The following is a 22,090-nucleotide window of genomic DNA, read 5'->3' on the forward strand; positions in this document are numbered from 1 at the left end:
CACAAGTGCATCCAAATACCGTCTGCGGTTTCCACCAACAATGTTTGTGCTCGACTGGATAAAGTTATTTTGTTAGCTTGCATTACTTTAAAAGCCTTGGCTAGCAACGCTCCGGGAACATGTTTTCAACCTTCATCCTTCTGCGCTTTCCGCGGCAGAGAAACAGAACGGAATGTGCTCGGAAAGCGTCGGCGTGAGAGAGAAAAACAGCTGTGTGTGGCGCGCAGGTGATGGATGCGGGTGGAGACGGCGTGACGGACGAGCTAACAGGTGTTAGCTGCCGCCGCCGCCGCCGCCTGTCGCCGAGTCAAGCGCTTCATTTGAGCCCTCGAGCAATACGAAAAGAAGAAATGCGGCAAACGTGACCAAACTCAAATGTGCTCGGGAAGAAGGCAAAACGCCAAAGACAATCGTCATTTGAAATGGTGTCCTGTATTGGAAGAAAGGCGTCGAAATGCAATCACCGACAAAGCTCACATTAGCAAATGTTTTTGTAAAAGATGAACAAATAAAGTGGAGCTGAGCTCTATGCCTGGCTGAGGGCCCGTTTGAGGTCTCGCAGCAACATGGACGCCATGACGCTCTTCTCGGTGTTGACGGTCAACTTGGCGCCGCCGCCCGGCTCCTCCTTCAAATCCAGAAGCACCAGAACCAGGACCCCGCTGCTCACCGTGCGAGCCGCAAACCTGCGCCGGGCACCAAGGAAACGACATCAGAACAGGTGATGCAAATCGCAGAGGAATCGAGCGCGTCAAGATCGGCAGCTTCGGAAATATTTCCCTTTCTCCCAAGGAAAACAGAAATTTGTTGGGAATGGATTTTCCACCTCTGAAAACGTGGATGGATTTGGTAGCACGCCCCCTTTTTTTTTTTTTTTTTAAATGCACAAGGAGCGTCTATTCTGCCGTGGAGTGACAGACAGCTGACGGTGCAGCCCGGCCTGGCCAGGCCCGGCCCGGCCCGCCCCGGCCGCCCCAGCCGCCACTCAAAGGCAAGTTAAAAACTCATTTTATGGACTGTGGCCGTCTATTGAGTGGGTGGGGGGCCCGTCCCACTGGGGGAATTCCCAGGTCGCAATTTCCATGGAAATGCTCCCGGCGCACATGCTCCCCGCCATTGAGGGCTCTAACAAGAAGGCTGCGACCCGCTGTGAACCCCCAGCCTTCCCGCTGCCCCCGCCCGTCCCTGCCATCTGCCTCCATTTAGCACGACAAGCCGCCCCCCCCCCCCCCACCCCCACAAAGCAGTAGGCGTCCGTCAATTAGCACGAGAGGGAGGGGCGGGGCGGGGGGAGGCAGCGTACACAAAGCAAGTGTGGCCGGCTCCCAAAGTGTCTGCGGCGCTCTCCAGGGAGCGTCCAAACAGAGCAGAGGGAGTTTATCATCCGCCTCAGCCTTAATTAAAATATTAGCCACTTGTCTCGACGCCTCTTCAGGCCTGAGAAGCACTTGCCGCTGCCGCGCGCCTTCCACGGAACCCCCTCCCTCCCTCCCTCCCTCTCTCTCTCTCTCCCCCCGCTAATGGATTTGGGAAATAAATCTTCCATTTGCCGGCCGGGCCTGTTAACAGCAGCCCGAGGCCGCTTTGATTGCGGCCCTCTGGAGACGTAGTTTCAAGCGACCACTTTATTTACTCAACTGCAGACGGAGGCAGGCAGGCAGGCAGGCAGGAACGCCGAGTCTTTTGCTAGCCGCGTGCGACCCAAGCAGCATATCTTTTGTTGAAATGTCGCTGTGGTGTTGGCTTAATGCTAATCCCAAACGGAGGGAGGCTGTTCCTCACCATTGCGGCCAGGACCAACATTTCTCCAACTGAATGAAAGGCGCAGCAACTTGAATGGCAGCGGTCCAAATGGCGCTCGCTAATGAAACGGGGCCACCCGGCGCAGGCGTAGCCGTCCGTGTTAGGGCGGTCCACCCGGCACCCTTTTCAAGCGGTGCCGAGCAGCGCGCTAAACGGGTCATTGGTATTCCTGTGCACTCGCCGCAGCTTGGGCCTTAAACGGCGCCTTAATTGCAAAGCCGGGCGGGCGGGCAGGCGGGCGGGCGGATCACCATCGATCGGCGGGGCTCTCCAATTACCCGCCGCTCCTTCTCCTCACTCGACAGAAGCGCAACCCACGCCATCTGCCTCGGGATAAAGCCGGCCTCACCTTTACACCGGCCCGGTCAGGGCGCCGACGGCAACCTTACGGGACTTAAGCCGGCGCCACTCAGGCAACGGTGTCGGAGCGGTGTCCTTCAAACGAGCGGCCAGATGGCCGACGGGCCCAACGACAAGTGTCGGCCCTCCAAACTCGGCCATTGATTTCTTTTTTGGCTGATTTGTGAAGAACACTAAACTTTTCATTTTGTCTGCTTTGAAACGCAAGCAGCGAGCGGCGCGAGTGGCTTAGCCGCTAATTGAATTGTGTTTTTCTAAACAAAGCGAGGCGCCCGCCGGCCGGCGGCTCGCACTCCATCACATTTGCCTTCAAACGGACTGAAAAATGGAAGGCATTTATTCTATTCCGCTTGTTTAGGCACAAACAAGAAGAGCCTTTTCTACATTTGCTTTCCTGCTTGATTTATTGCCATCCTCCCTCCCTGGCAGCAATCAATTAGGCAGGGGTAGCTTTGGCTCAGTTTGGGAGAAGCAGTGCTGCGCCCTGCTGATCAACACCACAACTGCTTCTGTGACTCTTCACAGGTGGATCGATCGATCGATCGATCGATGACGGACGGACGGGAGCGTCGGCTAGCCGACGTTGACTTTCCTTGGGTGTTTGTCGCAGCCGCCCTCCTCCACCTGCAATCTTTAAGAAGCGCTCACACGTGACGTGCCAGGGCGACAGGCAGGCAGGCAGGCAGGCAGGCAGGCAGGCAGGCAGGCAGGCAGGCAGGAAGTGAACGAGAGGCAGACGGAGGGACCAAGCGGCGCTCTGTCCAATTATCTCTCGAGGTGTGGCGGCAAAGCACCGCTTACGTCCGAGGGAATGGTTCCGCGTCACCAGCGAGATTGCGGCAAAGCACGTCTTTAGTCCAAATGAAGCCCGTGAACTCACTTCAACCGGGTTCTTGGGCAGCGAGATGGCGGCAAAGGCACGCACGCACGCACGCACGCTTAAGTGCCCCATTTGAGCGCAGCCACGTGGCCGTGGGAGCGACTCCTATTTTGGCTCACCTGTGGAGATGACTCTCGGAGGAGGCCACGGCGCCCACGTTGGCCACCGACGCAACTCGCCTGGCGACGGCTTGGCCGGACATATCGTTCGTCGCCACGGCGATGGTCGCCGAGGTCTCGTTCATGCCCCGCAGTTGACCTGAGAGCGCAAACGTTTAGAAGGAAGGACTGGAAGGTTTTTAGTTCCGGTTTGACTCACTTTGCTCTTTGCAGAAGTCCGTCTCAGAGAGGCCGCAGGGTGTCAGCAGTTCGCCCACGGCAGGCTGGATGAAAACAGCAAAGCGCTCCTCTTTGGTGCTGACAAGTAAGAAGAACATTGGGTTTTTGTCTGATATGTTGTTCCTAAAAATGATTTTTTTTTTTTGTCCTACCAGAGTTGGAAGTTGGCCGCTTGCGTGGAGTCATTGAAGTCGATGCCCATGGAGACCGTCACGGAAGCCTCCGGATCCAAGCGCTCTGTGGGGAAGAAAGACAAAAGGGGGGGGGGGGGGGGGGGGGGCAGTGAGTGACAAGGGTGGCGAGGAAGAGGAGGAGCAGGTGGGGGGGTGGGGGCGCGGCAGAGTGGAACCGACGTGTCCGGCCCATACTGGCAAGGCCACGGGCGTGCGTGTAAAGCCTGTCCTTCACGTTTCCACGACAACAAGCTGGTGATGCATGGGTGTCAAGGAGATGAGGTGCCACGCAACCGTGGATACCATCCAGACAAAAATGCTGTATAAGATGAAAAGCTAAAAATCCTTGCTCCTCCATTAGCACGCAAGCGGCAAGTAAAGATTTGTCTGCGTGAACGGCGCCTTTTCTTCCCGCTGGCGTCAAGCCATCGATCCCGATCACCCGCCTCCATCCACGATCCATGCGCCGCAATCTGGAAATCCGGCGAGGGAACCGGCGCGGGGCGTAATCCGTGCGAACTGGCGGGGATCTGCTCATTGACCGACGCGGACGACTTTATAAACCACGACGGCGGTACCTCGAGTTGTATTTGTTCCGTGACCACATTTGTAACTCAAATCCATTTTTTGAAATGCCACGAACCGATTTTGTCTGCGAGGCATGCGCTCACCGATGGTGTTGAAAGGGTGAATGTGGAGGCCGGCGGGGCCGCGCTCTCCCACGTGGATCTCCTCCAGGGGGCGCTCGCAGCAGTTGCTCAGCGTGACCTGCACGGCCACCATGCCGGACCCGTACAAGCACGGCCGGCGGGGGAAGTGGTACTTTGCAGACAGGCCCTTGCCGCTCATGTGGTGAAGCAAGTCGTAGCTTTGCACCGGCACGAAAGACGGACTCGTCACCTGGAAAGGGGCAAAATGTGAACAAAACAAACAAGCAGCGCAGCAGATTCGAGCCTGAAAAAGCGCTCAATTAAGAAATGTCCTCAGTGGCGGATAGAAATGGACTGGATGGATGTGGACTTGAATCAAATTGGAATGAATAGAAAGACGAGGGCCCGCGGAGAGGCTTTCTTATTCTTTAAAAAAAAAAAAAAAAAAGCTTTCACCCTTTCAGTGGCAGGAAATTGCATTAAAAGAGCGAGATGTGATGCTTTGTGCGACGCTCTACGCTCGCCCTCTTGATTACTTTAAGAGCACTTTTATTGGCAGCTACGAGAATATTCCCTCCGTCCCCCTTTTATCCAGCACTGGGCTCGGGATTTGGACGACAGAAAAGTCCAACTCCTTTGATTGTTGACTCATTTGTTGACTAATCACAGGCCATTCATTTGCCACGTGAAAACAAAACGGCAGCTCCCATTTTGGCGGGCCGCCTGGTGTTATTTTAAAAGGACGATGGAAAACTTCACGTCCTTGACGCCGCTCCAATAACAATCTCCTCAACACGTCGTAAAGAAAACCTAAACAAACATTTGCCGGCAAATTTATCGGGCCGCTTTCGGACACGTCAATAAAGGCGGGCCGGAGATTTAGCCGTCGGGCTCAAGGTCCCCCCCCCGGCAGCTTTGCGAGTGCTCGTCATCGCCCGTTTGACACAGCGGACAGTTAACGTGCGACGACGTGAGCGCTTGTCCTCTTCCACAGGCCATAACGCCTCAAGTGTAAATAAAGGCAACAAGAGGGATGTAACCTTGACTCCCTTGTCAGCCCCCCCCCCATCACCACCTCACTCGGCGGACGGCGAGGTGACAACGAGGGAACACGTTGATTGAGAGGCTCTATTATGCGTCAACTTAAAGGAAGGCGGCGTGATGGATGGCAACGCCGCCAGTCACCTTCAGAGGGACGGCCGGCGAGGATGCGCTTCCGATGCGCTTCCGATGCCTCGGTGGCAAATGACCTGAAAATCCCGCTGACGTATCCGAAAGGGGCTAACGGGAGGGAGCCGGGCGGAGCCTCGCTCGTGCTCGTGTGACGGCCCATTTACAAGAAAGGGATGCAGGGGAGGAGATTTAGATTGAAAATCCATTTCTGCTTTCGGGGCAGGCAGGCGGGAGAGAGAGAGGGAGGGAGGGAGGGAGGGAGGGAGGGAGGGAGGGAGGGAGGGAGGGGGGAAAAAAAAATAGCTTGTCGCAGTGCCTTCCGGTGGCAACTTTGGGGCCTAATCGTCCCCTCCGGTGTGTGGAGATGACAATTAATGGGGGGAAGGCGCAAAGACCTCGGTGGCAAATTGAATTAAATCAAAGTGTGGCCCGCTCACTCGTGCGAGTTGGAGTCTCCATGCCGGCCGGCTGACTTCCTTGATGCCAATTTACACTGTTAATTGGCGAGACGCACGCTAGCGCTGCTTACAGGCCGCCCTTCGTCGAGTCCGAAAACAAAGCTTGTGACGGAAGACGGAAACGTTCCTCAGAGCCGGGCGGCCGGCCGGCCCGCCGCTTCTTTTTTCCCAATCTGGCGCCGAGAGGTTTGCAAATGAACCAATTACGATGGCCCTCTTCTGCACGTGATGGGGTCAAATGCCACTGACAGTTCAACCCCCCTCGGATCAGAATCGCCGCTGGAAGAGCTCGGCGGCGCCGACGTCAAAATGTTATTAGAGGAGAGCGGGCCCATACGAGAGAGGGCAAAGACGCTGAGCGGGGTTCATCTAAATGCATTTGCTAAGCACGCGGTCATTCTGGGAGCGGGCCCGAGCGAGCGCTCGGCTCAGCTCCGCTCCGCTCAGCTCAGCTCAGCTCAGCTCAGACCCGTCGGCCGTGGGCAAAATAGGAATGACACGGAGGACAAAAAGGTGAGCGCATCTAGCCGCCGCGCACATCATGTGGTTACGTATGCATGGAATCGGTCATGTGCATTTCTATCGGCGCAGCGGAGTCGCCTGTGGAAATAAAACCAGTGGATATAAACTTTGTCTTTGCCAACGCCGGGTTCATTCATTTAGTCGCACTACAGATTTATTGAGTGTAAAAAAAAAAAAAAAAAATGATGACAGGGGAAGGGGGGGGGGGTGATCTGGACCTTTTCCTCCCTCTTAGGAATAAAACACAAAGTACACACGACGAGGGAAAGGGCGAGCGTCGGATGTACACAAGGAGGACACGCGGGAGAACGCCAATGGAGAGCCGCAAGGCTCGCCCAGCCAAATAGAGTTCAAGGGGGCGGGACGGACACGACGGGCCATAAATAGAAGCCGCCGCTGCAAAAGGTCAACAATGCACGCCTTGATGGAGGACTTTTTATCATGTGCCAACAACACACACACGCACACACACACACACACACACAGGCTCACCGGCGTGGTGGTGGTGGAGGAGACGGCAGAGAGCGAAAGTCCTTCCAGGTCGGCCAGCACATTGGAGGAGAGCCCCGAAGACTCGCTGGCGTTTGCGGGCGCCGGGAAAACTGACAAGCGAGAGCACACCAAGACGGCACCTTTTAGGCTCCTTTGCTAGCGTACGAGCTCACTTTTTACGTCCCAGTACGGAACAGGAACAGAGTGAAAGAAGATCTACACACACAAACACAAACACACACACACACACACACACACACACACACACACACGACAAACTCACAGTCATCGAGATCCAGCAAGGACACTTCCTTCTCGGCTGTCTTTTGCACCTGCAACACCAAGACGACGTGTTTTCAAACAAAAAAAAGACAGATTGGAAATCCCCACGTTACCTTGGCTTTGGACTCCACCTCGTTCATCTGCTGCTTCGCGGCAGAAGGCTCGTCAGAGTCCGAGCCGGACTCCGAGGAGGAGCTTCGGGTGGATGAGCCGCTGGTTTGCTCGGAGTCACTGAAAGGTGTGAGAGACGAGCGTCAAAGCAGCGACGGCTTTCGGGGAATTCCCGGACCAGAGCAAAGAGATGGACGCCTTTGCTAAGCTAATTGAACGTTTCTCCTGGTTGGTTGGCTGAATGAGGGGAATTGTGCCGCTGGCCAGCCGGCCGGCTCTCCAACGTGGGCCGTGATGAGAAGCCACTATTCATTTGGCCTACGCATTTCATTGGCAGCCAACGGGGGAAAAGTCACATTAATCACGGCGGGCCCGATTAGGCCGGGCCCGGAACGACCGAGCCCGTAATGAGGGCGTTATGCCGCGTTTGTTACACTGGAGGAGCTCGCGGGAGGCCAGCGGCGCTATTGATGGCGCCGCGCCGGCAAACGGCGAAAATGGAGCGCAGGGCGTCGGCCGCCGTGCAAATTTGAAAACCCGTTTGGGCTTTTGGAGTACCTGTCAGCTGTGTGGCATTTCTCCACCTGAGCTTTGCCCGTCTTCTTTTTGGCGGCGGTCTTCTTCCTCCGCTCTGAGCCGTCAGAGCTCTTTTCCGATTCGCCGGAACTTTTCCCAGAGTCGGCGGAGCTCTTATCGGACTGGTCGCTGCTCTCGTCCTCTTTGTCGCTGTCCGACTCGGACGCTGCGCGCAGGGACCGGAAGATTGCCTCAATGTGTATTGGCCGACTGGAATACATATTTGCTCCACGAGTTGCCAACCTTCACTGCTGCCGCTGCTGCTGTTGCTGCTGCTGCTGCTGCCGCTGCCGCCGCCGCCGCTGCTCTCCGACGCTTCGTCCTGTTCGTCCTCGTCCGAGTAGAACTTGTCGTCGGATTTGGGAGGCTTGGCCTTCCCGACGGGCGGCGCCCACTCGTTCACCTGAAGGTTTGAGCCTCGTGAGAATTCCACGCGTCTCCTTACAAGGCGCGACTCCTGGTCACTTTTGTTTGCGCGACTTACCGGCTCAAGGACCTCCACGTTTCTGACGGACTGGTCGGGCGCCACCGCCGGCCAGTCCGACAGCTCCTGGTATCCGGCGGCTTTGCTGTTGAGACTGTGCGAAAGCGTGCCCAGTTGGAAACGATCTCGATCTGCAAGGCGGCGGTGAATTGAAGGAGATTGTTGCAATTTGCACTCTTGGCGCAGATCCGTCGGCGCCGAGTACCTTTGAAGGCCGACTGAAGCACGGGGGCGGGCTTGGGGGCCAGAAGGATGCGCCGAGCGTACTTGTTGAGGGCGCCGCTCTTGTCGCCGGGCACGATCAGCTGCCGTATGAAGCGAGTGCGATCCCGGATGTCGTAGTTCTGGTCGTACTTGCCCAGGTTGAGGATGTACTGGGTCAGCAGCTTGGTCTGGACCAGACGGTAGGAGAAAAAAAGAGGTTCAAAAATGAACTCGTCGTGGGATCGGGGGAGTCCTGGCACCTGCTTGGAGTTGGTGAGGTAGAGCTTGGCCGCCAGGTTGACGGCCTGCAGCTTGACGATGTCCTCCTCCGCCGTGAAGCTCTTTGCAATCTTGCGCAGCACGTCGGGCGCGATCTTGGGCACGCGCTCGCAGTACTCGCCCATGAGCCACAGGATGCTGGCGCGAGCCATGGGCACCTGCGGGAGCCCAACGGGAGGCTCGCTCGGTCGGTCGGTCGGCTCGATGCCTGGGATAATATCGCCGGGTATCTTACGGTGATTTTGTCAAAGAGCTTGGCCATGTGCTTGATGATCTCGCCGTGCTGGGTGGGCTGGGTCAGCAGCAACTTCCGGATGACCACCACGCTCTCGGCCACCACGCCCTCTGCACACGCAAGATGACAACACGGGGAGGAAATTTGGAGGTGGCCTTTTATTCTTCTTATCAGGTGCAGGTCAGCCGTACCATCCCTGTTGGACAGCAGCAGCACCAGCCCGTTGAGGCAGGTGTCGGTCACCTCGCTGATGTTGGTGGCGCACCTCCCGATGGCCTGGATGGTGGCCGCCGCAAAGGCTTTGTCCTGACTCTTCACGTACGTCTGCCGGACGAGCAAAGTCAAGGCCGGCCGGCCGGTCGGTCGGTCCCGCGTGCGGAAAAGAAAGCAAACCTGAAACTCTCTCAGGATGGTGGAGATGTTAGCCTCGTTCGCCAGGTTGGTCAGGATCTCCAACTGCAAACAAAACAAAAAGGACGTGAATTTATTATCGTCATTTTTTTTTTTTTTAATAAAGCCATTTAGCCTTCGCGATGTTGCTCACACCTTGAGTGTTTTGATGTGCGTGTTGTCAGTGGAGCGGACGTAGAAGCTCTTCATGAAGGGCTCAAACATCCCCTGCGTGGATTGAAAACAAAAATCGGAAATTAAAAGCAGTGAGGCGGCCGGCCGGTCGGCGTTTGAGCGGCACTCGCCTTCCTCTGAATGGACATGGTGGCGATGTTCTGGAGAACCACATACTGGACCTCCCTGCGGCACACGACAGATGGCGGTTGGCCGTGTGTGTGTGTGTGTGCGGGGGGGGGGGGGAGGCTCAAAGTCTTACCTGTGGCTCCTCAGCAGGCGCACCAGCGACTTGGTCACCACGCTGACTTCCTGTTTGGGCGCCAGGTGCCAGTAAAGCTGCGCCACCGCCATCACCACCTTCAAGCACATTTGCGCGACTCATGTTTGTTTGTTTGTTGCAAACCAAAAAAAAAAAACGAGAGGTGCAGCTTCCTAAGAAACGACCGATGCTGCACTTTGTTTGAAGATGTGATGTTGAGCAAACGACTCGTTTTTCCGGGCGCGACACACACGTGTGTGGAAAGGCGTCAATGAAGATGGAGCACGGCGCTGCGGTTTTGTCACTGTCGGGGAAGGAAAAAGGAAAAAAACTGCCGCGCGTGTCCCATTTTTAATGATTGGGAAGCGGCGAGGAGACCTTGAGGTTGCGCCGCGTGATGGAGAAGCGCTCGGCGGGTGCGGCCATCTTGTGACAGCGAGCAGCCCGTCTACGCGTTTTGGTGTTTAGACAAAATGGCAGGCAGAAATACATCAGCGCTGACAAGCGGCGGGGACTCGGAGGCAGCGCCATTTTTAAGCTAGCCAACGTCCATTGGAAACAAAACAATATCTATCTGCCTTTGCCGTTTCCCTTTCCCAACACGCATGGAGCGGGCGCCAACTCACCGCCGTGTTCCGACTCTGCAGCAGCGGCTTGGTGTTGCGGAGCAGCAGCCGGTGGTCCGGGTCCATCGCGTAAGCTTTCGCCTCCGCTTCCTCTTCTTTCCCTTCCGGGTCCGAGTCGTAGAAGGTCTTGTCGTCGTTTTCCGCAAACACGGCCCCCTGGGGCCGACGGCGAGTCATTAAAAGCGACGCGAGCGCCGATGCGGGAGGTCGAAACGGCCGGCGCTCGCCCACCTCCCGCCAGGGGCTGGCGAACTGCGTGCGGGCGTAGCGCGTCAGCATGGAGATGATGACCACCTGGCCCCACTCCTCCACGTCCACCAGCAGGTTGCACAGCTTGCGGTAGTTCTTGTGGATCAGGTCGATGCGATCCGGGCACACCTCCTCGAAAGCCATCACCACGCTGCCCGCCACCAGCTGCTCAACGAAGAAAGAAGAAAAAAAAAAAAAAAAAAAAAAAGAACTCTGATTGCAACCGGCGGATCATTATGGGAGGAAAACAACGTCAGCCCTTCAAAGTTTCAATGGAGTCATTTTCACCAGTGCGAGAAGAAAAGCATCAATTCCGGCCGGCTTTGCCACAAATCAAAGCAATTTCAAGTGCAATTCCCCGAGAAGCAAAACAAGTCTTTTGTTTTTTACTCGGTTTGATTTTTAAGGGCGAGCAGAAAAACAATTCCAAAAAGATTAGCTACAGCTAAGCTAAGAGGATGATTTTTTTTAATAATTGTTTCCTTGAATGTGTTTTGCAAAGAATTCTAATTAGGCTGACGGGAAGGCGGGCAGGGCTGGGTCATCACGTCAAACAACACTGCACTTTTTTTTTTTTGGATGGATGGTGCGTGGCGGGGTCGGACGATGCTTCCCTCCTCCTTAAATGAATGTTTGTCCCACCTACAGTAGCTCCTAATCACTCCCCCCCTCCCATCCTTTGCTTTCAATTTGGCGGCGTAGGACGGATCCATCATTTATCTTGTAATGGCGACATAATAGATCCATCACATTAAAACAGCCGCACAAACTCCGCCGTCATCACGCCGTTCCATTTTGTCTGGGAAACGACCCCGCCCCGCCCCGCCCCGCCTCGCCCCGCCTCGCCTCGCCTCGCCTCGCCTCGCCTCGCCTCACCCCTCCCCTGCCCTCCCCGCCGTTTCAACAAGCAAGCAGGCAAATGTCAGACGGCAACAGCAACTCGGAAAGCGTGTTCCGCCGAGTTTGCCAAGGTCCCTTGGAAAGTACGACGACAGCTTTCACCTCTCGTGCGATTCACGCCCCATGTTGCGTTTCGACAAACAAAGTGACAAAGGCACTTGTGACGTTTATTAAATATTCACCCATCGGGGGGTTTGGCCATCAATCAGCAGCGCCAACCCCCCACCCCACACCCACCCACCCACCCAGCCTCACGTGCGCAGAAAAGTCATCTGTCTTCGTTAGCGGGCCGCAGCTAAATATGCTCCGCATCTGCTCTCCGGCTGGCCGTCCCACGCCAGCGCTTGGCCTAAGCCGCTTTATTTGTTGGTATGGTATGCTGGGAATACGTAATGGCGCGGCGCGGCGCTGCGCTGCGCGTGGGCCGTCGTTCAATCAGACGTCCGACGAGAAACATTTGAATTTTTGCACTTTGACACCAGTGTAAGGCTCCAAGACGACAGACGACGTGTTGACTTAAGGCCGCTAGCAAAGACAAACAAGGATGGGGGGGCAAAAAGCTTGACTGTGGCGCCCTCCGGTGGCCCGTACTCACCGTGCTCTTGTCCTTCAGGAGCTTCTCGATCACTTCGATCAGGTGCTCCTTCTGCTCGGGATCCAGGCTGAGGAGTGGAAAAGGTGAGAAAGGAAAAGACGAGAATATCTTGGCGGCGTGGGCATCCGGATACCTGTAAAGCTTCTGGATGGCGTGGGCAGATGTCTTCCTGACGTAAGGCGACAGGTCGGCCGCCGCCTCCTTGATGGCCAACATCATGATGGGGACGATGATGGAGACGCGGATGCTGGACAGGACCCTCAGCGCGCTGGCTCGAATCAGCTGGTTTGGGTCCTGTTGCACAATTTGACATTTACTGAGTGGAAAAACATGCCACGTGCTGATGAGTAAAGAGACAAAAGACCTTGAGGGCCCGCTGGAAGGTGCTGATGGAAAGCAAGGCCAGGTCCTGCTGCTCCTCGGCGTATCTCACCAAGTACACGTACACCAGCTTCTTCAGCTGGGGAACGAAAAGAAGAAAGCACTCGGAAACCGAAGCTTTTCCCGTGTTCCGAGCTGACGAGGTCGGAAAGGGACGCGGCGGCGGCGGCGGCAACTGTACCTCGATGTTCTTACTGGCCACGTTCTTCACCACGGCGGGAAACAGCTCCGAGGCGTTTTTTCCTTTGGCGATCAGCTGCGGAGAAAACGGAGTGTTTGCTGAGCTTCCCGAGAAGCTGAACGTTGGTAGGTGGGCGTTTCTTTGCCGACGGCATTTTTCCGGGCCGCGCACGTAATCCACGTCGCAACTCACCCCGACGACCCGCTTCATGGCCTCCAGTTTGAGCGACTCCTTGTTGCTCTCCAGCATTTCTTTGAGGTCTTCGTTCCTGAAAACAACATGACACAGGATGACGTGTGCAAGGGCCGACCGACGTGGGAAAGAAAAAACAAAAGAAGGTGGCATTCATCAGTCACTCATTCCTGAGCTAACGCTAAGAGCGGGCCAGCATTGTGAGCCACAACACAGAGGCACAGGGGCACAGAGGCGTGTTGTGCTCAACATGATTGGGCGATTGCAAAAACGCCACCGTCAGCAACGGCGCATTTGCAATCGGCACACACAAAGCGCAAATCCAAAGTGGCCAAGCGGCTTCGTAAATGCTTGAGAAGTCCAGACTCGACACCTCGGGACGTCCTCGGGGGCGGCCCGTCGTACCTGTCAGCGGGCGACTTGTTGGCGGAGAGCGTCAGGGTGCGTTCTTCCTGGCTCAGATCGGCCTTCAAGGAGAGCTGCAGGTGCTCGGCCGACACGGCGGCCGACCTGACGGCCACGGCCGCCTCCGAGCGGAAGCTCAACAAACGCGCGTCCATGGCGAGAAGCTCGGCAAAACAAATCACAAGAGCCGCTCGCACCGTGTCCTTCTTCTGCTGCAGGTCTATCGGGAAAAATCGGCCGCCGCTACGTCTTATCTCCTCTGGAGGCTCCGCTACTCCTTCGCCCAGACACCTCCCGGTCCGTTTGGCAAACCCGAGCAACGAGAAGAACGTATTGCCGACGGCCACGTGACCTCCTCGACTTTGCCTCCTGAATCGATGCATTGTGTCGCCATAGACGTCTCACTGGGCTCACTCTTGTCAACAATCATTTGTTTTAGCATTTTAGCTATCTGGAAAAACATCTCCAAAACGTCTCTCTCGGCTATCTTTTCAAGTCTGATAGCCAGAAGGCACGGAAAACGATTGCGTCGCCATCATTCCACATTGGTGGAGAACATCCTAAAAATCTGAGTCCAAAAAATTGTCTTAGCATTTCAAGCAGCTGACAACAAGATGCTATTTTAGAATTTCAGGTATTCTAAAAACAACAAAGATCCTTTTCTTAAGGTCCCAGTTATTGAAGAGAAAAGTAAATACTTGGGAGTTTCAACTCCGGCTAACACACGTCGTTGGTCTTAGTGTTTGCAAAAACGTCAACGTGCGTTCTTGTGAGTTGTTTGCAGAACCATGTGACATTCCACGCTGCCACGCAACTACTTCGGACACAATCCCGAGAAGCTCCGCTGAGGTGGACGAATAAAAACAAAACACTGCCCTCTGGCGGACAACGGCTGACACGACGCCTCAAAGTGTGCCTCTTTAAATATGGAACGATCTGCACGGTCCACTTTTGCAAACTTTATTGAGCCAAGGCTAGACTTGACGTGAGGGGGAAAAAAATGAGTGCCTATGGATTTTTTTTAAGACCGATGCCGATTCTGATATTCGGCGGAATCAAATTGCAATAACCGATGATTAATCCCCCAAGATAAATACAACAAAAACAAACTTTAATAAACCGTTCTAAAGACATGTCAATGTCAATTCAAGCTTTGTTTTTAGATTTGCATACCTTTTCACTTTTTTGGTGATCCACTGGAACCCCGAAGTAGTATTTCAAAACGTACGTTTAAAACGAAAAAAAAAGTTGAAATCGCTCAACATTCTGATATGCTCTCAGCGTATCGCGGCTTTGCGCAGAAAGTGGCGGTGAACCGTGCTTCCCGCGGTAAACGGGGGTAGGCGAAATGGGACATTTTGACCCAAGTTTGGCAGCTGACTGCCATTGGCCATCACTTGAGTTGTAGCTAGCCGCAACAGTTAGCCTCCGCCGAAAGCACGTCGACGTGGCATACGCATCTCCTCGGCTCGACCCAAAGTAGGGATGAAACAAATCGAATAAAGTTGCCTTACTTTTTGAAGTCGGCGCTGAAGAGCCCGAAGGCGGCCCCGGGGACGCTGCTCTCCTGGCCAGCCTCCACCGCAGCCTCCGCTCCTCCACCTTGGTCGTTGTACAAAGCTGTCGTCGACATCTTCCAAGCTTTGTTCCCCCGCGCAAAAAAAACCCCACAACTTTCCACGCAGTATCGTCAGTACGTCGGCGGCGCGGCGTCTGTCGCGGAACTTTAAAGGGAAGCGGCGGACAAACTTCTCGAGATTTTTCTCCAACTTCTTTTTTAAGATTCAGTACCGGAAGTCAGCAGTGAGCGTCATATGACAGGTTTAGCGAGTGCGGAACGTAGATCTGTGGCAACCAGAGGTCATCTCCCATTGGCTTCTGCCGCGGGAGGCGCTCTCCTATTATATTTCTATGCTCCGCGTGCCGGACCGGGTCAGAAGACTGCATGTGACCGCTTCACTCGGGAAGACTTTTTTTCTTCTTCTTCGAATTAACAACCGTTTCATGATTTGTTGTCGCCTTTCTTCGAACACCAAAAGTTCGAGCAATTCAAGTCGTGGATCTCTAAACTTAACCTTGGTTAGAACCTGGAATTTTACTTGCAATCATATATTGTATGTATATGCCCCACTACTTAAACACGGCATTCTGATTATGACCGAGTTTGTCGACTAAAAATGAAGCAGATGAATCCATCCCTTTCGATCAGGGGTGGCCAAATTGGGTTCTGCACTGTGGCGCCCCCTGCTGCCAACTGAAATTCACCTCTATGTTTGTCGTAGGGGGAATGAGTCACCGCGCAAGCGCAAAGGCATCACTCCACTGTCAACATGGCGCTGGCGAAGTCCGTGTACAATCTGCTCTTCAGGAGAACGTCCACTTTCGCCGTAACCATCATAGTCGGCGCTGTCTTCTTCGAGCGAATATTTGACCAAGGCGGAGACGCGATCTTTGAGCAAATGAATCGCGGGGTAAGACGCTTTACCAGTGCGGAATTTGTGCTTTTATCCTGACCTTGCAGTCAGAGGGCGAAGAGCTGCTAGGCGTTAGCTAAGCTAGGATCGCCTGTGCTGTCAAATTGAACCTAATTATTCGTAACATTTTGTGTTTTATGTTAGAAACTATGGAAACACATCAAACACAACTACGAGAGCAAGGAGGAATAATGGGGACACCGGTTTGCAGAGGCTGAAGTGGACATCATCCTGCCTGCTTGGACTTCACTCACTTATCCACCACCGAACTAAATAACAAACATGGACCGACGTGCTTCAAATTGGGCCCAAAGTTTGAGCAGACCACCGCCAAGATAGAGCAGTGGACCCCCGCCACTTCATTCTCCTCACTCCTGTCATTTGTGCTGCGATTATTGTCTTCCCCCATATTGTAAACGATTAAACATGTTGCTGTCAAGGGATTGTGCTACTGTTGTTTCCTTGCATTATTATTATTCATCTCCGTCTTTTCCTACCCGCGTAGAGCCGAGACGCTTTAAAAATTGTCACTGCCCATCCAAAAATGTCACGAAGCGGAAATAATCAACATTTTGTCTCAGCTTACTTACAAATGCACTTATTGTGAAATGTTGACACGGCGATGACTTTGGTAGCTGAATGTTTATCCAACTGTCTATTAAAAAAAATAAAAATAAAAATCGCCTCAAAATGCCAAAAAAACCCACGCTTGTTCTTTTTCAAATTCCGAAGCAACTCCAGTCCAAAAGGTGGCGATAAGTAATTCACTCGCATAAACCATCTGAATCAACTGCCGTTCGAGGAAGAGAAGACCGCATCCGACGTCATCTTTGTGCGACACGTCAACTCGCAGCCAAGAGCTGAAGTGACATCCAAAAGTTGCCCACGCAAAGCACATCCCGTTTCTGAGCGGACGCCGAAAATATTCGGTCGCCGCTTTGCTGATTTGACTCGAGGGAGTTGCAAGCACTTGGAGTTGCAACCACGATCAACTGTTGGCATTCAGAGAAGGGAACCGTGGCAGCATGAACGAACAAGGTAAGCGAAGAACTGAGAGGGACGCTGGAGTCTTTTTGGTGGATACAACGTGTTTATGGCGTCTCGCGCGTGCCTTGTCATTTTCTGCTGTTATTTTGCACGTGTCAGTTGGTGTTTTGGTTTGGGCGGAATGTGAGCGCGCAGAAAAATCTCCAAGCACCCTCCTCCAAATTGAGAACTTCCGATGTTATTGACTGCATGTGATGCTCTTCTTTTTACAAGCTAGAGAAAGGGCAATACCATGCAGTACTTGGTAGAAACGAAATCATTTTGTTGCGCAGAGCTGTTGGAGTACTTTTGCAGCCAGCTGAGGCAGGACCCCGACGTGGCTTCGGCCGTGGCCGCCATCCGCACGCTGCTGGAGTTTCTCAAGCGAGATGAAGGCGAGGCGAGCTCACCTGGGTGCTTGTGCTCGTGCTCTTGCTGCCGTTATTACTGACGACCTTGTGACCTTCAGGCGAGACCCTTCTGGGCCTGAGGGAGAACCTGACGTGGGCCACCGACCGCCTGACCAGCGTGGACTCGTCGGTGGCCGTGTCGTCGGGCGGCGAGCTCTTCCTGCGCTTCATCAGTCTCACGTCGCTCGAGCACCAGGTGGGACGCCAAGCAACCTTCAACACGCACACCCAACGCGCGGATATTAACCGGCGTTGTTTTGCTGTCGCCATGGCAACGTTCGGCAGGAATTGTCGCGCTGCAAGAAAGTGATGGAGGAGCGCGGGCAGCTGTTTGTGGACAAGATCTCCATGTCTAGGGGCAAAGTGGCCAAGCTGTGTCACACCTTCATCAAGGACGGAGCCGTAAGTGTCGCACTCGCGCCGCAAAGGAGCAAACATTGGTGGATCTACGACGTGTGACCCACCTGTCTATTGCGGGACAGAAAATCCTGACGCACTCATACTCGCGGGTAGTCCTCAAGGTGCTGGAGAAGGCGGCGGCCGAGAAGAAACGTTTCTCCGTCTTTGTCACAGAGTCGCAGCCCGATGGCGCCGGGTGAGTTGCCGCCACCCATCCTGGCACTTTTTCTTCTCATCGTCACTCTTGTAAAAAAAGGCGACTGATGGCCAAGCACCTGAGAAAACTCAACGTTCCCGTCACCATCATCCTGGACGCTGCCGTGGGGTGAGAAAAAAGCCTTTGTGTTATTTTGTCAGGGAAGCCTTTCTACTTTTCTCGTGTCTCGTGCGTTAGGTACATCTTGGAGAAGGTGGATCAAGTCATTGTAGGTGCTGAAGGCGTGGTGGAGAGCGGCGGCATCATCAACAAGGTTTGCCACCCACCTTGCGTCTTGACTTCCTTCCTTTTTTGACGTGAACCCCCCCGCAGATCGGCACCTACCAGATGGCGGCGTGCGCCAAAGCCCACAACAAAGCCTTCTACGTGGTGGCCGAGAGCTTCAAGTTTGTGCGCCTCTACCCGCTCAACCAGCAGGACGTGCCTGACCAGTTCAAGGTGAGATGACCCGGCAACACTGTGGAAAATGACTCTTTTTATTGTGGCCCGAAAAATATCGCAAACTGTGCCCATGCCCGCCCCCCCGCCCGCGTGTGTGTGTGTGTGTGTGTGTGTGTGTTTTGTCAGTACAAGGCGGACACGTTGAAAAGTAGCTCCAACCTATCGGAGGAGCACCCCCTGGTGGACTACACGCCACCCTCCCTCATCACGCTGCTCTTCACCGACCTGGGCGTGCTCACGCCTTCGGCCGTCAGCGACGAGCTCATCAAGCTCTATTTATGAAACGTCAATAAAAAGAAATGTCTTTAATGTTCCGCCCCACCGGTGAGCTGTCGTTCAAAGTCGTCCTCGCGGATTTGCCCCTTCTTCAGTTTCTTCAGCAGACGAGTGTCCTTCAGGAGCTCCTCCATGTCTCGCTCGTCGTCTGAGCCCTAAGGACAGGGACGAGACGAAACGCGACGAGACGCGACGTTGGTAGGTGTGCAAAACGATTCTCTGCGTCAATCTGGCTCTCACCTGTGTGCAAAACGATTCTCTGTGTCAATCTGGCTCTCACCTGTGCTCGTTTTCTCTTGGCGGCCTTCATCTTGCGTCTGTCCTTCTTGGCCTTCTGTTTGGACCACGCTTGGTTGCTGGTACTTTTCTTGGCTTTCGTCTCGTCGCCGTCCAGCCGCCTCAACTTGAGCTCTGCCAACTTCTTCTGCCGCAGCTTCTCGCGTTGTTTGTCCTTGAAGCGAATGGTGTCTGTGTCCAATGCTGCCGGCTGGAAGTCAGGGAAGCTCTTCCCGCGCAGTTCCGGCATCTTGGGCAGGCGAAGGAGCGCGAAGCCGCGAGCCAACGAGGGAAAGTCCAAATCTACTGGGGGCAAAGAACGTGCTCAAAACAAAAAAAAAAAAAGAAAAACAAGCTTGTTGTTAATGTTGACTGTTGAAGATTTGACCTTTAACCCTGAAGATGAGGCTGCACTCGTGCTTGGCGTAGGCCTGCACGTACGACACGAAGGCCTTCATGCCCTTTTCGAAGACGGCGCGGTCCGCCTGCGCCAGCGCTTTCACTTTGGCCATCACGTCCACCACATCGCTCACAGCGGGCATTTTTTGCAGCGGGCACTGCGGGAGGAAACGTTGCCATTTGTATTTGTTCTGAAGGGCAAAAACGACTGGAGCTCACCTTCTGGTTGATGGACAGGAAGTTGACGTAGGACTCCTCCATGGGCAGCAGGAAGACCAAGGCGTTGCCACGGTTACCGATGCGCGCCGTGCGACCGCAGCGGTGCACGAAAGCGCTGGGAAGAAGGCGCCGACGTTAGGCCGACTCGCTGGCGGCCGCAAAGAGGTCACGCGGGACGGCGACTGACCTGGCGCTGCTGGGGGGGTCGTACTGCAGCACCCAGTTGACGTCGGGGATGTCGATGCCCCGCGCCATCACGTCCGTGCACACCAGGATGCCACTGCGACGGCGCCGGCCAGCGTGAGGCTTCCACTTACGGACGGCCGCGTGGACGGTCGCTCACCTTTTGACAGCTCGGAAGTCGGCGAAGATTTTGTTGCGCTTGTCTTTCATCTTGCCGTGGATGCAGTGGACGGGGACCTTCTTCACCAGAGTCTCCAGAGCGCGGCCAAAGTACTCCACGCAGGCGCACGTGCTGAGGAGGACCAAGAAGAAGAAGAAGAAGAAGAGCGGGGGCAGGGAAGAGAAAGAAGATCGGGAACATTAAGCGGGAGGTGCACAAGGTGGACGCGGACGAAGAGGAGGAAGGAATAGGGAAAGACAAAAGGAGGAGCAAGATCAGAAGAAAGATGGCACCTGAAGAAGACGAGCTGCTTCTGGTGTTTGTGTTGCCGTAGAAATGCCACCAGCTGGTTGAACTTGTCCTCGGCGCGACACACCTGAAGCGCAGCCAACGTGAGCGGCGTTCACGTGCCAGACGCTTGCGGGCCCGTGTGATGACGACCGACCGTATAATAGTTGCACAGTCTGGAGGGCGTCCTGCGGGCGGCGCCGTCAGCGGCCACGCCCTTCTCCTTGACCACGATGCGGACCGGGTTCCTGAGTCCAGCGCGGACCAGTTTCTCCAGCTCCTGCGTCTGCGTGGCCGAGAACAGGCCCGTGCGCCGCTGCTTCGGCAGGAAGCTCAAGATGGCGTTCAGGCTGCCGGGAAAACGCCATCGTTAGCAATAGCGCGTTAGCGGCCAAGTGAAGCCAAAGAGTTTCGGTGAACGTCGCCTTTACCTGTTCTCAAAGCCCATGTCCAGAAGTCTGTCGGCCTCGTCCAGGACCAGCACGTCCAGACTCTTGACCGAGGCGGCCAGGTCCACGCCGTCCCCCTTCCTGCGGAACATGTCCTCCAGGCGGCCGGGGGTGGCCACCACGATGTTGGCCCTGCAACACCGAAACCGTTGCCGCCCTTGATTTGTTGAAAATTCTTCAGCCCTAGCCCACATGGGCGTCTGCCTTTACCCGCTTTCTTTGAACTTTTCGACATCCTCCATGGGGTTGTTGCCGCCGATCATCAGCATCTGCCTGGAAACAAGCGAGACGGAAACTTGTTGCCTACGACCGCTTCCTTTCACCTGGGTAACGGGTCGTCTTACGTGAACTGCGGAAACTTTTGAAGAAAGTGTCCGATCACTTGGCTGATCTGCGCGGCCAACTCGCGCGTGGGTGTGACCACCAGCGCACCCACCTACGTGTCCAAGAACATACATGGAAAGCACAGGAACCCGTGAGCAAGGATCACGTTGCTGGGATCGTTGCCATGGAAACTGAAGATGTGAATTTCAGATTAAAAACTGCAAACATGTTATTAAAGGTCAAGCTTTCGTATCTTCAGCCTAACCAGCGAGTAGCCTCAACAAGTGGCAAAACACACCTGCATCTTCTTCAGCTTCTCCTCTCTCTTGAGCAGAAACTCCAGGACGGGAATGACGAACGCCAGTGTCTTCCCACTCCCGGTTACCTTCACACGTCACGCCCGATCAGAACAAGACACACACACACACACACACACACACACACACACACACACACACACACAAACAGCTGTAACGCAACTTTCCTGACAGACATCTAGAAAGACGGATGGGTAGATCATGGACAACCAACATACTCCATTTGGATGTGTTTATTTTTTAGAAAAATGGGTCACTCACTGCCTCGGCAGCCACGTCCTTGTTGCCCATAAAAAGTGGGATACAGGCAGCCTGCACACGCAAAACAACCAATGTACTGTACTCTTGTTATTCAAGTTGTGCGTCAATTCAACATACCTGCACAGGAGTCATGTGCGTGAATTTGAGCTCGCGGAGCGTCTCTAAGATATTATTGTTTAATTGAACAGGTAAAGTCTCCCACGTCCCGTCGGTTGTGTTTTCCATATTAGCTAAAAGTGGCACCGCGTGAAGAAGCTGATTAGTCGACGCTACGTACTTACGCCACGGGGAGATTACACTTCCGGGTTGCGAGTCACGTTGGGAGAAAAGGCTTCGACAAAAGCGGTAGGTTTTTGAAACAAACTTACAACTATTAAAATAATTCTTTCTAAAATATCTGCAAAATAAATTTGCCCCGCGTTGAAGCTAAAATTCGTTAAAGAGAAGTCGTTGTCTTATCGATGAGAACACTTCCGGGTTGCGTCAATCTTTACCTTTTTAGTTCAACCGGAGCGCGTTATTTAAAGTGGGAATTTAACCCGCCTCCTAAAAAAGCCAATTTTATTTTCTAAATGAATATCCACGGTAGATAAAGG

At 54.3% G+C, this 22,090-nt stretch overlaps 4 protein-coding genes across 6 annotated transcripts; 2 read left to right on the top strand and 2 right to left on the bottom strand.

Moving 5' to 3' along the window:
- Positions 1-413: 413 nt before the first annotated feature.
- Positions 414-15,170, bottom strand: ap3b1a (adaptor related protein complex 3 subunit beta 1a). 2 transcript variants are annotated; one of them, XM_049737510.2, is made up of 27 exons: positions 14,890-15,170; positions 12,971-13,046; positions 12,779-12,853; positions 12,581-12,676; positions 12,350-12,510; positions 12,217-12,283; positions 10,704-10,886; positions 10,473-10,628; positions 9,847-9,944; positions 9,716-9,770; positions 9,567-9,638; positions 9,414-9,476; positions 9,212-9,344; positions 9,021-9,130; positions 8,767-8,943; positions 8,508-8,694; positions 8,303-8,433; positions 8,062-8,221; positions 7,801-7,984; positions 7,245-7,362; positions 7,133-7,181; positions 6,850-6,959; positions 4,226-4,454; positions 3,534-3,618; positions 3,362-3,459; positions 3,163-3,301; positions 414-686 (listed from the first exon to the last, which is right to left on the bottom strand). In XM_049737510.2, the coding sequence occupies exons 1-27, from the start codon at positions 15,006-15,008 to the stop codon at positions 527-529; spliced, it is 3,291 nt and encodes a 1,096-aa protein (XP_049593467.1). In that variant the 5' UTR covers positions 15,009-15,170; the 3' UTR covers positions 414-526. The 2 variants fall into 2 exon arrangements, with proteins under 2 accessions (XP_049593467.1, XP_049593466.1); XM_049737509.2 differs by lacking the exon at positions 14,890-15,170 and adding an exon at positions 13,376-14,319.
- A 140-nt stretch (positions 15,171-15,310) lies between these two features.
- uqcr10 (ubiquinol-cytochrome c reductase, complex III subunit X) lies at positions 15,311-16,288 on the top strand. The gene is made up of 3 exons (XM_049737636.1): positions 15,311-15,454; positions 15,658-15,846; positions 15,994-16,288. Exons 2-3 carry the CDS (start codon positions 15,706-15,708, stop codon positions 16,039-16,041), a joined length of 189 nt encoding a protein of 62 aa, XP_049593593.1. The 5' UTR covers positions 15,311-15,454; positions 15,658-15,705; the 3' UTR covers positions 16,042-16,288.
- Positions 16,289-16,654: 366 nt separating this feature from the next.
- Positions 16,655-18,651, top strand: eif2b1 (eukaryotic translation initiation factor 2B, subunit 1 alpha). The gene is made up of 9 exons (XM_049737606.2): positions 16,655-16,887; positions 17,169-17,270; positions 17,345-17,481; positions 17,571-17,687; positions 17,768-17,880; positions 17,941-18,009; positions 18,079-18,154; positions 18,214-18,339; positions 18,469-18,651. The coding sequence occupies exons 1-9, from the start codon at positions 16,875-16,877 to the stop codon at positions 18,622-18,624; spliced, it is 909 nt and encodes a 302-aa protein (XP_049593563.1). The 5' UTR covers positions 16,655-16,874; the 3' UTR covers positions 18,625-18,651.
- ddx55 (DEAD (Asp-Glu-Ala-Asp) box polypeptide 55) lies at positions 18,633-21,946 on the bottom strand. Of its 2 annotated transcripts, XM_049737552.2 has the most exons (14): positions 21,612-21,946; positions 21,495-21,545; positions 21,215-21,301; positions 20,937-21,028; positions 20,803-20,865; positions 20,575-20,724; positions 20,301-20,493; positions 20,149-20,231; positions 19,856-19,987; positions 19,700-19,792; positions 19,513-19,627; positions 19,283-19,451; positions 18,899-19,197; positions 18,633-18,773 (listed from the first exon to the last, which is right to left on the bottom strand). In XM_049737552.2, the coding sequence occupies exons 1-14, from the start codon at positions 21,717-21,719 to the stop codon at positions 18,648-18,650; spliced, it is 1,761 nt and encodes a 586-aa protein (XP_049593509.1). In that variant the 5' UTR covers positions 21,720-21,946; the 3' UTR covers positions 18,633-18,647. The 2 variants fall into 2 exon arrangements, with proteins under 2 accessions (XP_049593509.1, XP_049593510.1); XM_049737553.2 differs by lacking the exon at positions 21,612-21,946 and having other exon boundaries at positions 20,937-21,107; positions 21,495-21,547.
- Between the last annotated feature and the right edge of the window lie 144 nt (positions 21,947-22,090).

This window comes from Syngnathus scovelli, chromosome 13, assembly GCF_024217435.2.
Source record: "Syngnathus scovelli strain Florida chromosome 13, RoL_Ssco_1.2, whole genome shotgun sequence".
Taxonomy (NCBI): domain Eukaryota; kingdom Metazoa; phylum Chordata; class Actinopteri; order Syngnathiformes; family Syngnathidae; genus Syngnathus; species Syngnathus scovelli.